Genomic DNA, 14,767 nt, shown 5'->3' with positions numbered 1-14,767 from the left:
ACCCCATCCGGCCCGCGTCCTTGACCCTTTGCCTTCCTTTCTCTCTCCCCTGTATCCCTCTTCCCCCCCCTGCACCGTGTACATGCACAAGTGTATGTGTGTGTGTGTGTGCAGCATCCGCTTACTATACCTACTATTTTACCACGAGTAATACCTGCATGGTAAGTATGCTCTTAGCGAGCGAATTTCATGTTTCGGGTGCTTTACGCGCGGAGGACGAGGATAAGGGTCGCGAGTACACCGATGCTCGATCTAGATTACCTCGCTGTCGGCGAATCGCTTGGCCTCCGGTGCAGTTGCAAATTTGTTTCCCTCCCCCTCCTTTTTATTTATTTTTATGCTTGAGTGCACTGTAAATTGAAGGATTGGGTGAACCCTTTTGTTTTTGTAATTTTCTTTTCTGTTGTTGTTTTTTTTTTTTGAGGGTGGGTGAGGAATGAGGTTTTTGTCTAGCGACTCTGCTTTGTTGAGGAACTTTTATGATAAAGCGTTTGGGGAAATGACAAATAAAGAGCCTTTGATTCAACGCAATTTCCCAACTGTACGTGTGTGCAACGATTCCTGCTTCGAGTCAACTGTAATGTCTCGAAGGCATGAAAACTCTAGATTCGAGAACTCGGACTATGCTTGGTTTTTGCGTAAATTAAAACTTTCCAACACCCCCTCGACTATGAATCCATCCTCTCGATGTTTCCCTTAACTTTATGTGTTTTAAAATAACGCTGTTTGCTCAAATAACATGTGAAAAATGCATACGCACGGGGTACGATTGACTTAGGTGTTTATGACATGTGTACAAATATATATGCATATATGTGATGTATGTGTCGCTGAAAATGCACAGGACATGAGGACGAAGCATCAATTCAAGGTGCAAACGTACAACAGCCCCACCTTCTGTGACCACTGCGGTAGCCTGCTCTACGGTATCATCCACCAGGGCATGAGATGCCAAGGTACCGATTGTTGACACAAGAAAAAAAAAAAAAAAAAAAAAAAAAAAAAAATAGCGTTTCCTTTATCTTACATTTCTTTCTTAACTGTTCCCATTTACTTATTCTGTGAACATGTACACGCAGATTTCTTCTTGCGCTGACACGTGTTATGATGTACTATTTTCGTGTGCTGTTGTGTGCGAGTGACGCTTTGTTTTTCTATACGTTTTATCTACCTTTCTTTTTTGAAATTCAGCGATTTCGTACCGTGACTGGCGTACAAGGCTCAATCTTTCCTCTTGATAATACACTCTCTTTTCCTCACCATCTGTTTCACGTAATATGTACAGCTTTCTCGTTTCGCCTCGGTTCCCTGCTCTTAAAAAAAAAAAAAATACAAAATCACACTTTCCCCCTCCCCCTTTTTGTAATCAAAAGCTCGTTTGCGAAAAAAATAACCTTTCCTCGAAAACACCCTTGAACTTACTTCTTTTTGAAAACGCATTAAGCTCGCAATATGCACCCCGATCGCTCGAATTTTCCCTGCAGTCGAGCGAAACCTTCCCACCCATCCGAGCAACGTAAGCCAGCTAACATTTTTCAAAACCTATACTTTTATCCTCCCACGTACTGTGTGCACGCCATGCAAAAAAAAAGTACACACACACACCCACCAGTATCCACCTACATCTCGTGGAAAAATTGCTCCCTGCACTTTGAAATCTCTACTTTTCCGCTCGGCTTCCCTCACCCGCGCAAACCGAGAGTTTTCCCGATTCCTCCTCGTTTCACACACGAACTGCTTCGACTTTTCCGCGACTCTCAACCGATTGCCGTGACGTTCATCTTTATGCACGCGTGGGTGCCATCTGCGAGCCCGTTGCCAACAGGTGAGAGCTTTATGAGTATACACCTCGCGTGCCTTCCTCGGCTATCCCTCGGGAAACCGCGTGTCTGAGCATCGAAATTTTTCTTTCCAACGGAACGGCTGTTAAGTCCGACGAGCGTGGGATCAGAACTAATAGCGGACCACTGCTGCACCGACGCAACACCCACCGGTGTTGTGATTTATTTTATTTTTCCCTGTTCTCTCGGTTTTACGACAGCTCTTCGAGGAGATGGCGATTTAACGAGCGAAGAAATCGTTTTATGTTTCTGTTACCGGGCCCGGATGGAGGTCCACGCGATCATTTGCCTCGTTCGCGATGATTTTGTTTGTCGAAGGTGGAGTAGATCAACCGGACGCGTATGGTTTTCGAAGATGGATGTGCTTTGCATCCACGCGATTCCGGTGATGAGATTTTATGGAAATTTATGCGGCGACGTGAAACTTTGATACAATATCGGAACGACGGCAGGGGGTGCGTATGATCAGATGGAAAAGTATTCGACGAGCGGATAATGGAGTGTCGAACCAAAGTATCGGTGCTTGCGTTCGCGATTTTTATACTATATCGCAGAGTGGAAAAAAATGATAATGGTCGTGCTGACATCGGATGTATAAAGTAATCGCATAATCGGTGACAAAGAGGCAAAAATAAACGAATCGTGCGCCCGTGGGGGAAAAAAAAGTCGAGTGACAGCGAATGTACGATTCCCCCGGGGTGCATGACAAAAACTGACGCGTGTCGTGAAAACAATTTTCACGTACAACATGGTATTTGCGGATGGAGAGTTGGGAATCCCAGTCCACGCGTTCGTTGAGATGTACATGCGAGCATCCGTCATCTCTTCCTCGCGTATCAACCTGTAGCTATACACACTCGTAGTTTTTACCTGATTGCGAAAAAAATGATCAGCTATGTGAACAATTTACTTAACAGAAATTCACGTTATAAACATAACTTAATAATATTTGTATGAGATTAGGAAAAGATGTTTTGTGGGCAAATTATATATATTACAGTAAACGAGTAAAACATGGCATGTATACGCATAGGCTGTGAAGAAAAAAAAAGAAATAGATAGGAAAGCACCTTGAAACGGGCAAAATCGGCGTGGCGTGTAGATACCAGATCTCGTCACGCCCGTGTCCGTCCTTTTCGCGATCCAATGGTAAAAACTTTAAGGTCGTGCCATCAGCACTGCCACAGCAGCTTTTCCAATCCTTCGACAACTTTTCTCCTTTTCCATACGTCGGAACTTACGTAAATTTATCCACCCTCGACTTTTTCTTCTCCTTTTCTCTTTCTGTCGTGTATCATTTTCTGAAACTTTTCCATAAAATACTTCTGTCCTCTCTTATCCCGATTGTGCCTTTACCAGACGTACAAAAATCTCTCTTATTTTGTTTTTGTCTGCGTACGTGTGGAGTGCAACGACAGCTTTCTTACGAGTGAGGATGTGATACGTTACGTGTGCTTTTTTTCTCTGGGTGCATTGAAGTTTATCGAGAACTACGCTGTTGAAAAGAACATTTTTCGAGCACTTGCAAATACTAAGGAAGATAACTTTTAAAACACGCGTTCGATAATTATTTATGCTCGATTTTTTTAACAGGATAGTTTGAGAGATGTATGTTTTTTTTGTATATTTGTAAATATGTAAATATATTTAGAAATAAATGTATGTGGATTAAAAATTAACAAACTTAAATATGTCTCCTTTCTGGTCTAAAAAGTCGAGCTCCAATGAGTATGAGCTTCTAATAAAATACTGGCTTAAACTGTTTTACATCTAAATGGTGCTGTATCAAAGAATGTGTACTTTAAAAAGCACCATTTTATTTGTAAAATTCCAAGAATTATTTGTTGCTTTTTAACTCTAATCTTGTTCTTAAACAATACGAATAAATAAAGCAACCAACAAAACAATATTAAACAACTTTTAATTGGGTGTCACATTATTACTATTGTAATGATTATATTATATGATAGCATTCGTTGTCTTAAGTGTCAATGTCTGTTTTCTTCCTTGCATATAATAATTTTGTCTGCTAATTCTATCCCCCTTTCACTTCTTCTTCTTCTTCTTCTTCTCACTGTCGTTATCCCTCGCAGCTTTCAGCGTCTATCCTTTTGTTTTGTTCTTCGTTCGAAAATTTTATTTCACCAACGGTGCGTACAAATATTTTTATCGTCCATTATTAATCTTTATGGACCAAAAAAAAATTTTATTGTTTGATTTCCATTTTCGCTGGTTTGTCCACAGTTTCCCGAGCTCTCTTTTCAAGTTTATGTATTTTTCGACGTTTGTCAATGCCCCTCTATTATATTTACTCGATAAATCTACCAATGCTATTTCCGCCGTTCCCATTTTTCTTGCTTTTTTTCTTTCCCTTTTTCTTCACACGTGTTTCTCTCTTCTCGGTTTTCTATATTTTTTTTTTCCCCCTCGATGTCTCGTATTTTAACACTCAAATGCTGTGTACGATAAATACACATACCTTTTTCTCCATAGCACGATTCGTTTTACCTTTTTTTGTACTGTTTTTATTTCATTACGATTTTTATGATATACTCTTGTTTTATCACAAACACATTTCACTGATTTTGAGAATGTTTTTTTTTATTTTACCTCGCACTCGATGTTTACATTTCAGTTTTATTTCGTAAAGGATACAATTTTACATTCACGTATTCATACTTTAAGCAAGTTTTCAACGATAATCATCAGTCGCAAAAGTAACCATTTTTCACAAAAATACACTCGTCTAAAGCAACAACTGCATGCATCTAAAAAACATCATCGAATAATTTCTCATCATCGCAAAACACTAAAAACATCACTGGTCTAAACGAATCGCGTGGACAAATGAATGACGGATTGAAATTTCATCGATTCGACTTCGGCGATCATCATCACCGTACCGTCATATCCACCCACTCTCTCTTTCAACGACACAACAAGAGACACATAACTGTTTCACATGTACAGGAGCTGCGATGAGAGGAAATCAACAAAGTCACGCGTCACAGAGCTTCTGAAAACGTACACCTGGATGATGGCTATTTTACCTCCCACTCGTTTCGACTGTAGTTGCTTAACGTCATCGAGTCGGTAATCGAATCAGTCGAGCAATCGCCGATTAATGGATTTTGACGATTGGGCTGCTTTCTCTCGCTTCCTTTTTCGCTGTTCTTCCTATTGACCATGATGTTTTTTATGGACACACCCATCAGCTGTTTCGGTCGATTTTTACGTCAAGCTCCAAAAATAGATTTTTCATTAGACTTCGCCTGTTTTAAACTGTTTTGAAGTGTTTTACAGGAAATTGTGTATGTATTTTTTTTCCTTAATGAAAAGTAATTTTTTTTTTTTTTTTGAGTATACAATGAATTGAAATTACCTTAAAATTAAAAGAAAACATCACATCAAGTTTACATTGAGGACAAAAAAGCAAATCAAAACTATGTAATTAATCAGATTACAAATCACCCACTTAATACTAGGAAAACTGTATAGAGAAAGTCCATTAATGCTTTAACAATAGAATGACAAAAAAAAAGAACTATACCGCTAAAATTACAGCTCCTTCTGTCCGAAGAGGCCTCCGTTTCCCATAAGCGATTCGAGTAATCAGCTGGAATTTTTTTCACCCTCGCACCTATATGTATATATTTTTTTTTTTTTTTATATTATAGTGCTCTCCGTCCGGCTCCTTTTAATAAGGGCACTACTATGGGCACTTAGCACTTTGGAGAAGGAAGGGAAGAGGGATGGGAGGCCTCCCATTACTGGGAGGGGGTAGGGGGAAATTAGGCAATTATGCTGCGAGAAGGTCGCCTAAACCCTCCTCGAGGAGCATTGCGTGGTGAAAAAGCACATGTGAAAAATCACAGAGGTACTTGCCCGTAAAGTTGCACTGGCCAGGAATTGAACCGTGGTCTCCCGCGTCCCAATCCACGACCTAGCCGACTGAGCCACCGCGCGCTCTATATGTATATATACATACCAGAAGCGAGCCTAGTCAGATGGTTAAAGAGGAAGACTTGCTTAGTTCGAAAAATCAATCAAACTCCGTCCCTCCCGGTTTTTTCTCTCTAACACGTGCGGTGTCTCATTGGTCCAGATGTTGTCGTTTCGGTTCGGTGGATTTGTCTTTCACGGTTTGATCAAAGCTACTCTCCGATTCCACTTTGGACTCGATTTATCTAATTTTGCCGGTGTAAAAGGATTTGGTTAATATTAGAGTCAATCGAATTTAATGTCTTACTGCGAACGGTATTATCTTCTTGCACATTTGATTTGAGTCAACGATATGCGTGTCATTAATACTTGTCCATGTCTTACCGTACACGGTATCATCTACTTGCAATTATATTTGGCCTCGTCTTACCACACACGGTATTATCTACTTGCACATTTGATTTGAGTCAACTATACGCGTGTTATTAAAACCAATGCATGACCATGTCTGACCGTACATGGTATCATCTACTTGCAGTTACACTTGGCCACGTCTTACCACACGCGGTATTACCTACTTGCAAGTTTGGTTTGCGTCAACGATATGCGCGTCATTACTACATACTTGGCCATGTCTTATCGTACACGGTATCATCTACTTGCACAGTTGATTTGAGTCAACTATACGCGTGTTATTAAAACGTATGCTTGACCATGTCTTACCGTACATGGTATCATCTACTTGCAGTTATACTTTGGACACGTCTTACCACACACGGTATCATCTACTTGCAATTATACTTAACCGCGTCTTACCGTACATGGTATCATATACTTGCAGTTATGCTTGGCCACGTCTTACCACACTCGAAATCATCTACTTGCAAGTTTGATTTGATTTGACGATACGCGTGTCATTAAAACGTAACTTGGCCATGTCTCACCACACATGGTATTTTCTACTTGCAAGTTTGACTTGAGTCAATGATATGCGCGTCATTACAGCACACTAGGTCATATCTTACCACACACGGTATTATCTACTTGAAACCAGTTTTTCAATCAGAAGCACATTTTTTCTTATTTTTCAAGGAAAAAACGCGGAAAAAAAGAACAGCCAGTGGATAGGCTGGAAAAAAAAAATTATCCGTGCACAACTAGGCACTCGATCCATCAAATCTCGAATCCCCGGACGAGCGCGCTTCAACGACGACTACAACGTCCAATTTCGTACATATTCCCGTGACTCGTCCACCAGCACTTCCATCGCAATTTCCAACAAGTTCTCCCTGCAGGGATCCCCGCAAATCCTCTCGTTTGGGTTACGAGTCGGTTGTCCGTCGCGAGTCGAACAAGCGGAAAATGGAAAAAAAAGGAACGAGTAACAGGATCACGTCGGAAAGCTTCCTCGTGTCGAGCGCCCCCTTTCTCTCTTTAGCTCCCGTGTTCGGTGGTCATTTTGACGTTCTCGCAAGAGGAGCTTTTCGATCCGACTAAACTAGAAATTCTGTTTAACGCTAAGGATGTAAAAACGATGAAAAAATATTGAAATATTGCTGCTAAAATTCAATCTGCCTCAGATCAAAGTATATTTTTACCGTTCGCGTCGTTCCACATGCACGGAGATGAAAAAAAAAAAAAAAAAAAAGAAAAAAAAAAATTTACTCGACTCGTCCCGCTGTTGAAATTAAATTTTTCACTTTCCACACAATAGCTTGCAGATCTGATTTTTCCAGTCGCGAATCACAAAGATACTCGGGGACACAAAAGAAAAGATCCTAATACACCCTGTGCCTCTGGCTTGGACAAGCGAATTAAGAACAACGCGGGTCCCACGGATGTTATTTTCATTCAGGGCCGCCGTTGCGCATTGTGCATTAACGCTGTGGCAAATGTAATTCCACGCTACGTTTCTGCTCCCGCGATGTGCTGCAAAAGAGCAAAATCAGCGGTTCCACGCAGTGCCAAGAGAATTCCTTTTTTTTTCTCCCCCTCGCTGACGGTGAGAATGGAATGAAAAAAGGGCACGTGTAACTTTATCCCTCTGGATAAAAACAATGAAAGTTAATTAGAGAAGATAAGATTTAGGCGTTGTGTACAGAAGCCTCGTTTGCTTTCGCGAGGATATATGTTTTTTTAAGCTGTTGTGCCGGAGAAAAAAAAATCGGGGCTCGTAGGAAAATGTTTGCTCTTCTCATACGACTGCCGCTTTAACAATGTTTGGCAACGCATATCGCTCGATTTTATTTACGCGAGGTACTTTTGTCCCGCCGCTCTGTTTGAAGTTATCAGCTTCCGAGCATACGTGTATTGGTTTAACGAGCGTTAATTTTTTGCTGCCCATGGCGAGCGAGATTTTCTTTTTTCCCTCATACTCCTCCTACGCGTGCTCATCTGACGGCCATTTGTGGTTTGTGAAAAATGTATGAGATAGAATTACGTTAAATGGGACAGAAATAGTTCTACTGACGATGCCGGAAGCAGTCGGGTGGAAGGATATATTTCGACAGAAAGACCGTTTTTATCTTGGCAGTCGTAACGATTAAAAAATATTCTCATCGGAAAACACCGTAATGTTCCTACAAAGTATTCCTTTTGTTTCGATCAAACGGTTTCATCGTCACAGCCGGTAGGAGTAAAAAATTGAAAAGTTGAAAACCAAAAAGGGTCAAACACCCGGCATCGATCTCTAAAGTAAAGGAAAAAAGAGCATCATCAGAGTAACTCATTGTCTCATTGTTCCTTTTGACGGAGAGACAGGTGGCAGAGCCTCGTTTTTACAAACTGCACGACACGTTTCAGGAGGAAGACGAGAAGAAGGGAGGGAGGACAAACTGGGGCAAAAAGCCATTTGGAGCTGACGACCTTGTTGAATTCGCTTCCACGCGAGCGAGAACGTATAACAGGTTGATCGTCGGAGTTCGGAAAACTTGCCTTTCTTTCCATCGTTTTCTTTTGTCTCCTTTGCGTCTTTGGCTGTTCTCGTCACCAGCTGCGCTACGAATTTTCTTGTACTTTGTTGGAATTTGAAGTTTTCACCCTGAAGTTTTTTAATAGTCTGAGAAATAATTTTTTTTTTTCTAGTTTATTACGATGTATTCAATACTACACGTCCGGAAACTAAAAACTTCGCACGCGATTATTTTGAGGAATTTTATTTTTTTTATTTTTTCATAAGACTATAGATTTCAGTTTAAGACACTTTTTGTCTAATACACTTTTGGAATGAGCATTTTGTTTTTCAGAAAATGCTAGCAATGAATCGCATAAAAATGGCAAATATTTTCTTTTTACCGCAAACAGTCTTCAACAGTTTATTCAACCGAAGGCATGTACACTCTTTGTTTTTACATGATTTCACAATGAAAATGTATTACCGTTGCCTTTATAAAGATCTGTTGTTTGAGAAAATAAAAAAAAAAAAACGTTTTGATACTAAGACATGATGTATACTTACTTTATTGCTTCAATAATGCATTATCAGCTAAAAGTACGACGTTCAAGGTCTACTGTCTTGAAAAATATAGCACGCACTTCCACAGAAAAGCGATACACGGAATAATTCATGAGAAAAACCCAAGCGTTTCCTTCTCTCTGGGGAAATGCGTTTTGCGTGACTGGCCCACAACTCTGCATGCTAATATTCCATTTTCTTTTTCCCTCGTGTTATGAAAAAACAATTCAACGGAATAACTCTTATTTTTTCTATCAAAAAACAAGACAGCGCGAACATGGTCTTTGTTTGTATTGAGGATTCAGAGATCCTGCTACGGTTCTCGCCAGTGGAAGCGAATGAAAGTTATCGAGGATTCGAAGATCCCGCTTCGGCACATATATTCCAGTAAAGTAGATGAAAGAAATAAAAAAAAAAAAAAAAAAAAAAAAAGGAAGTGAGACCCAAGTAGCTTTTTTATCCTCTCACGTCAACGTAGAGCAAACCAAGGAAACTCAAACACACCGTAAACAACTCCAGGGAGCCACTAACCTTGAGTACACACGGTATTTCTTAGCTCGTCAGTCTGAAGGGTAATCTCGCCGCTCCACACTCGACGGCAGAAATAATATTTGCCTATATATCACCAAAGGACAAGCATACAGTAGTTGCTCCGGGCAACTTGCTGAATTTTGCCTGTCATTTGCATAAATGAGCCCCACCCACGGTCTGTTTTTGGACCACTGATATGGCGGCGGTAAGCACGAAATCGGGAGCACGTGAAATACGCTTGGCTGACCAATTCTAGAGTCTTACTACTTGAAAGTTTCATGTTCGCGGCTGGACGTAGTCCGTAATACCGATAAACGGTGTTTGCGTAGTGCCGTATCGTTGCGGGGATCATGTTTCACTCTTGATTAACTGCTGCGTTGGATAATATTCAACAACCGTTTCCTAAATAAGCTGTCGAGTGATTTGAGTTATTATTTTTTAACGTTCTGTTGACACGTAATTCCAAAACTGTTCAGACCTGTAGTAACATTATTCGTGAACAACTCAATTATTTAATCAGCCAATTAATTCGTTCAAAAATCACACGTGAAGCCAAACAATTAAAATCATGTTGCATGATTTTCAGTAGTAAAATCTGTGTGTGGTCAGACGCGCACATGTATTGCAACATTTGTACGAACCGCTAAACTCGTCGGTTCCATCCATTATTTTACTGTTTTTGTGATACTGCGGATAATCCAATCATAATCCGAAACAAAACGAAACGGACTAACTAAATAATTAATTTCAATCATGCTTCAAAGCGCATTTCCTCGAAACGTTTAATCTCCGCCGCCCGTATAATCTCGTTAAAGGTTGAAACGATGCAAAATCAGACGAGATTTACGTACCTGCCCTCCTAATCACAGATAATTCATACATCATTCGGTGTACACTATTATGATGATACCGTAACAAACAACAATGAGCAATCTTGTACGTGACACACGAACGCACGTATACGAGTTATATTAATTGCTTTTGAAAACAGATGCAATTTTCGATTCGTCAATTTCCGTGGGAATAATGGAAACCGACGCGATAACCAGAATAGCCTTCGTCAGTTAACGAGATCTACGAAGGAATTGCCGACCATGTAACTCGTATACGTATAGCGCTCGTGGCCGTGTACAGCTGATAATTAGGACGGATTCCATTATCAGGAAACGCTCCGATGACAGCACATCACCACCGGATCTACCATTTACATCTCTCTCTCGGCAATATCCGTACGATCACATGTGCGGGCGCGCGTGTGCACAGATAATCGATGATTGGGGCTCTCATCCTGCCCCTAGCACATCTGTAAACGCGTCGGTGAAATTGTTCCGCTGAATCGACACACGCGGATGTACGCGCGCGTCAGGCACACTCGGCGCTTCGAGGCTGCGTTGCTTCGTGGTTGGGTAGAAATTCGTGTAGGACTGCACTGCCACTGAGGCGGGGGGCTTTGGGAGTCCGTTCCGAGGGGATATAGACAATGGCCTGCCAAGGATTTCACGTGTCTGCTACGTGCACGAGGGGGTGGAGGAATTTTTTGGATGAGAATTCATGAGGGGTCGGAGGAGACGATATTGATTTTTACATTGCTCGGTTTGTCCTCCAAATAAGTGAATTTCTAACCCACCCTTACACTACATAGTTTTTCTTGTTTCAAGAGATTTAGTGACGCAATTTGTTCTATTTCTATTTGTAAATAGTACATCATTGATGTATTGACAACTGATAGGTTGTTGAAAAATTTGAAAATTTGATGTGTATGTTAATTTTTTTTTTAGTATGTCATACTTTTCTTCTTTGAGTTAGTGAATAGCTTTTAAGGTATTAATTACAGATCATTATCAAAAGATCGTATCGTTGGAGCGTTCATTAGTATTATGGGTTTCTGACACTTGATATATTGATCCTAGAGTCCTTGGTAATACGATAGATGATGCTTGCATCAGTTAGCTGCAGAAAACCAATACTCGTAGCCATCAGTGGGTACCGCTGGTTTACCAGTCTCACAAATAACTTATAAATAAATATACTTTATCTTGATATCAAAACCCCATCCAAATTATGTTTGTATAAATAATCGTAATAGAGTAACAAAATCTTTCAGTAGGTGAACAAAGTAAGGCGTGACAAGTATATTGGGGAAATAAAAAAAAAAATAAAAGTAAAGTAATCGCAAAAACTTTATAAACGTATCCAACCATTGTCTCTCCACCGCTTCTGATTCCACATCAATAGATTTAGACGCCAGCCAAAAAAAAAAAAAAAAAAAAAAAAAAAAAAAAACACCAAAATAATAGTTTGTACAACGTGTGTGTATTTGCAATGAACGAAAAAACAAAAATCTCCATCGGAACGTGTACTCGCGTTTCGATGCGACGATGCTGCTTGCTGTTCCTTAGGCCGTGAACGTGCCGCACAAATGGGAAACGTTCTCGTACATCACGCCAACCTTCTGCGACCACTGCGGTTCGATGCTTCACGGCATTACGAATCAGGGACTCAAGTGCAAAGGTATATCCACAACAACAACAATAACAACAACAACAACAACAACAATAATAATAATCACCATCTCCGTCAATATAATATCCGATCTTTTAATTCCATATAGATATATCTCTATAGCTCTCATGAAACAAATTCCATTCACTTTCATAGATGACACTGTTTTACGCGTATAGAGTAGTGATGCTAGATCAAACATACATACATGTACATGTTGCTTGTATCCACGGCATTGAACCAGTGAAAGGGAAAAACGAGTGATAAATGCGTAAGAGACGCTTTTTCAGTCACATTGTAGCTCTGGTAAGGTGTTGGTACATACATTGTGCACAACTTCATGCTGTGCTTGGTGCTTTTCTTCTCCAACTGAGGTGCGATATTCCTTTGGTTTCCTATGTATAGGGTTAAAAATCATCTTTTTTTTTTTTTTTTTTCTTCTTACAAAGGATTACAGGTGACGTTCTGCTCAAATGGTAAAGAAAAAACTTTCATATCGCCTTTTCTAACGGAGACTTGGTAAAAAATTGTATAGACCCCAGTGTCCATCGATGAGTCACGAATAATCCATTTTCATGCCCAAAAAAGAATGTCACTTTTCTCCCGTACATATTACACGCAGTATGAGAAAATCATCCTGTCAAGCCATATATACATACACACCTCGCGACTAATCTGAAAATCGGCTTTTCGTCGTGCATATTTTGCTTTAGTATATACCTATCGTCTCTCACATCTTCTCCATCACACGTACCTATATACACATCAAAAACTAAATCTCGTATCTAGATTGAGTAAAATCCTTTAATTATCCTCACGTGAAGACGCTCTACGCGTATTTGTGAGATATTTGCTTGGCTGGAAGACTCTTTGTCCGACAAAACGCGCACGTCTCGAAGTATATCACTGCAAGCTCACAAAACGCGTTATTGTTCCGATTGCCTCTTGTGTACGTGTAACTTTATCGGTTGTTCTGACGTCATATCACCATTGTTGGAAAAGAAATTATTTTTTCCATTTTTCAAAACAGATACTTGAAATGAAGCATACGTTACATTGTATGCCCACAAAGAAGAAACGTGAAAAATGAAGCTTCGAATAAAACGAAAATATCGAAGGGTCCCAAGTGCCGCATCACGCAGGGTTTTACGATTGGCTGATGGAGAAAAAAAGTGAGCCCATCGCGACACTCCCGCCTCGAGCTGAGATATTTTCTCGGGCAAGGATAAATCGCATCGGTCGCATTTTTCATTTCACGCACGTTTTTCATGATCTCGTCTCCGTGAATCGTGACACGGATACGGTGTTTTCGGTTCATCCCTTCTGAGGCACTGTACATTTGTGATGATGATGCATTACTTGGTTCGTTGATTTTATACACCGCATAATAGTATTAATGGGCCGTAATACGCGTCTATTCGGTACTTTTTTTATTATCGATCATCACTTAGGGGTACGTAAACAAGCATATTCATCGATGCCCCTGTAAATAGTAAATTTGTCGTGATTACTGTGGTTTTCGTTAAATTGGATGTCCGATTCGAGCGTACAATTACGCCCGACCAGATTTCCATTAAGCCCTTGTTTACTCCTATTTGTAAACTCTGCTTGCATTACACAACAAACCAAATGAGTCAAATAAACCGAATCGTAATCTCGATTTTTAGCTTTGATACGTTGTTCGCGGGAAAGTGGGCACAAACAGTGGCACTCGAAATGGTCCTTTTTGTCATGTGACTTTGAGCGCATATTTTTACGGTTGAACGAAACAATTGGATTATATTTAACAACCACGCGATAAATAATTTACTAGCTTATACGTAAACGTCGATACCAGCAAGGTTTTGCAAGAGTCGAGGCCTTTGATTCTAAAAATAAGCGTTACCGATATTAATCATAAAACCATATCTTGTCTTGATTTCATTTGTACAAAATTAAACATAATCATACGATCACTATAATTTTAATTAATAAAACGCCACTTGAAAGAACAATGAGTTTAAAAAGTGCAATCTATTTTTCACTCAGCTAACAAGTCATTGTGACGCAAATGGTCTATTTATCTAATAATCGATGTAACAAAAGATGCTATTGATATAGAGCACGGTAAATTGTTTTTACTTTCCATAAAATTCATTTTTGTGATATCGAATTACACACGTTCAAATAAAATTCAACTTATAACATTGATACATTTCATGTGTCGATGAATTTTTAAAACATCAACTAAATCATCTTTTCCTGTCTGCTGTTGTAAAAAGGAACTGATCATTCTTCGCTCTTCACGCAGATCCTATATTTTGTTTTTTTTTTACAGCTCATTTTGTCATTTTTAATCAATCCTCTTGTATTTTGTGCAATTTATTCCCCATTTTTCTGCACAAACTCTGATTTCAATTACTCGATCTCTCTTTCTCTCTCTGCGTGTGTTTGTACACAACAATACCTCCCCAAGATTTTGTATAACGTGTGCTACATGTGTATTTATCCACTTACG

At 39.8% G+C, this 14,767-nt stretch overlaps 1 protein-coding gene across 5 annotated transcripts in view; it reads left to right on the top strand.

The window, feature by feature from the left end:
- Pkc53E (Protein C kinase 53E) overlaps window positions 1-14,767 on the top strand; it is a 70,357-nt gene that overhangs the window by 49,721 nt on the left and 5,869 nt on the right. For 3 of the 5 annotated variants that reach the window (XM_089596983.1, XM_023390465.2, XM_014359938.3), the window contains exon 4: window positions 12,168-12,279. In XM_089596983.1, coding sequence (XP_089453109.1) covers window positions 12,168-12,279 — 112 coding nt within the window. Of the gene's footprint in view, window positions 1-844; window positions 957-12,167; window positions 12,280-14,767 lie in introns of all 5 variants that reach the window. The other 2 variants (XM_014359962.3, XM_014359946.3) reach the window with 1 other exon arrangement.

This window comes from Copidosoma floridanum, unplaced genomic scaffold (assembly GCF_036245765.1).
Source record: "Copidosoma floridanum isolate Cflo_tuat_1 unplaced genomic scaffold, Cflo_Japanese_pri ptg000030l, whole genome shotgun sequence".
Lineage (NCBI taxonomy): Eukaryota > Metazoa > Arthropoda > Insecta > Hymenoptera > Encyrtidae > Copidosoma > Copidosoma floridanum.
Note: the sequence above shows the minus strand (reverse complement) of the source record. Positions and strands in the feature narration are given on the sequence as shown.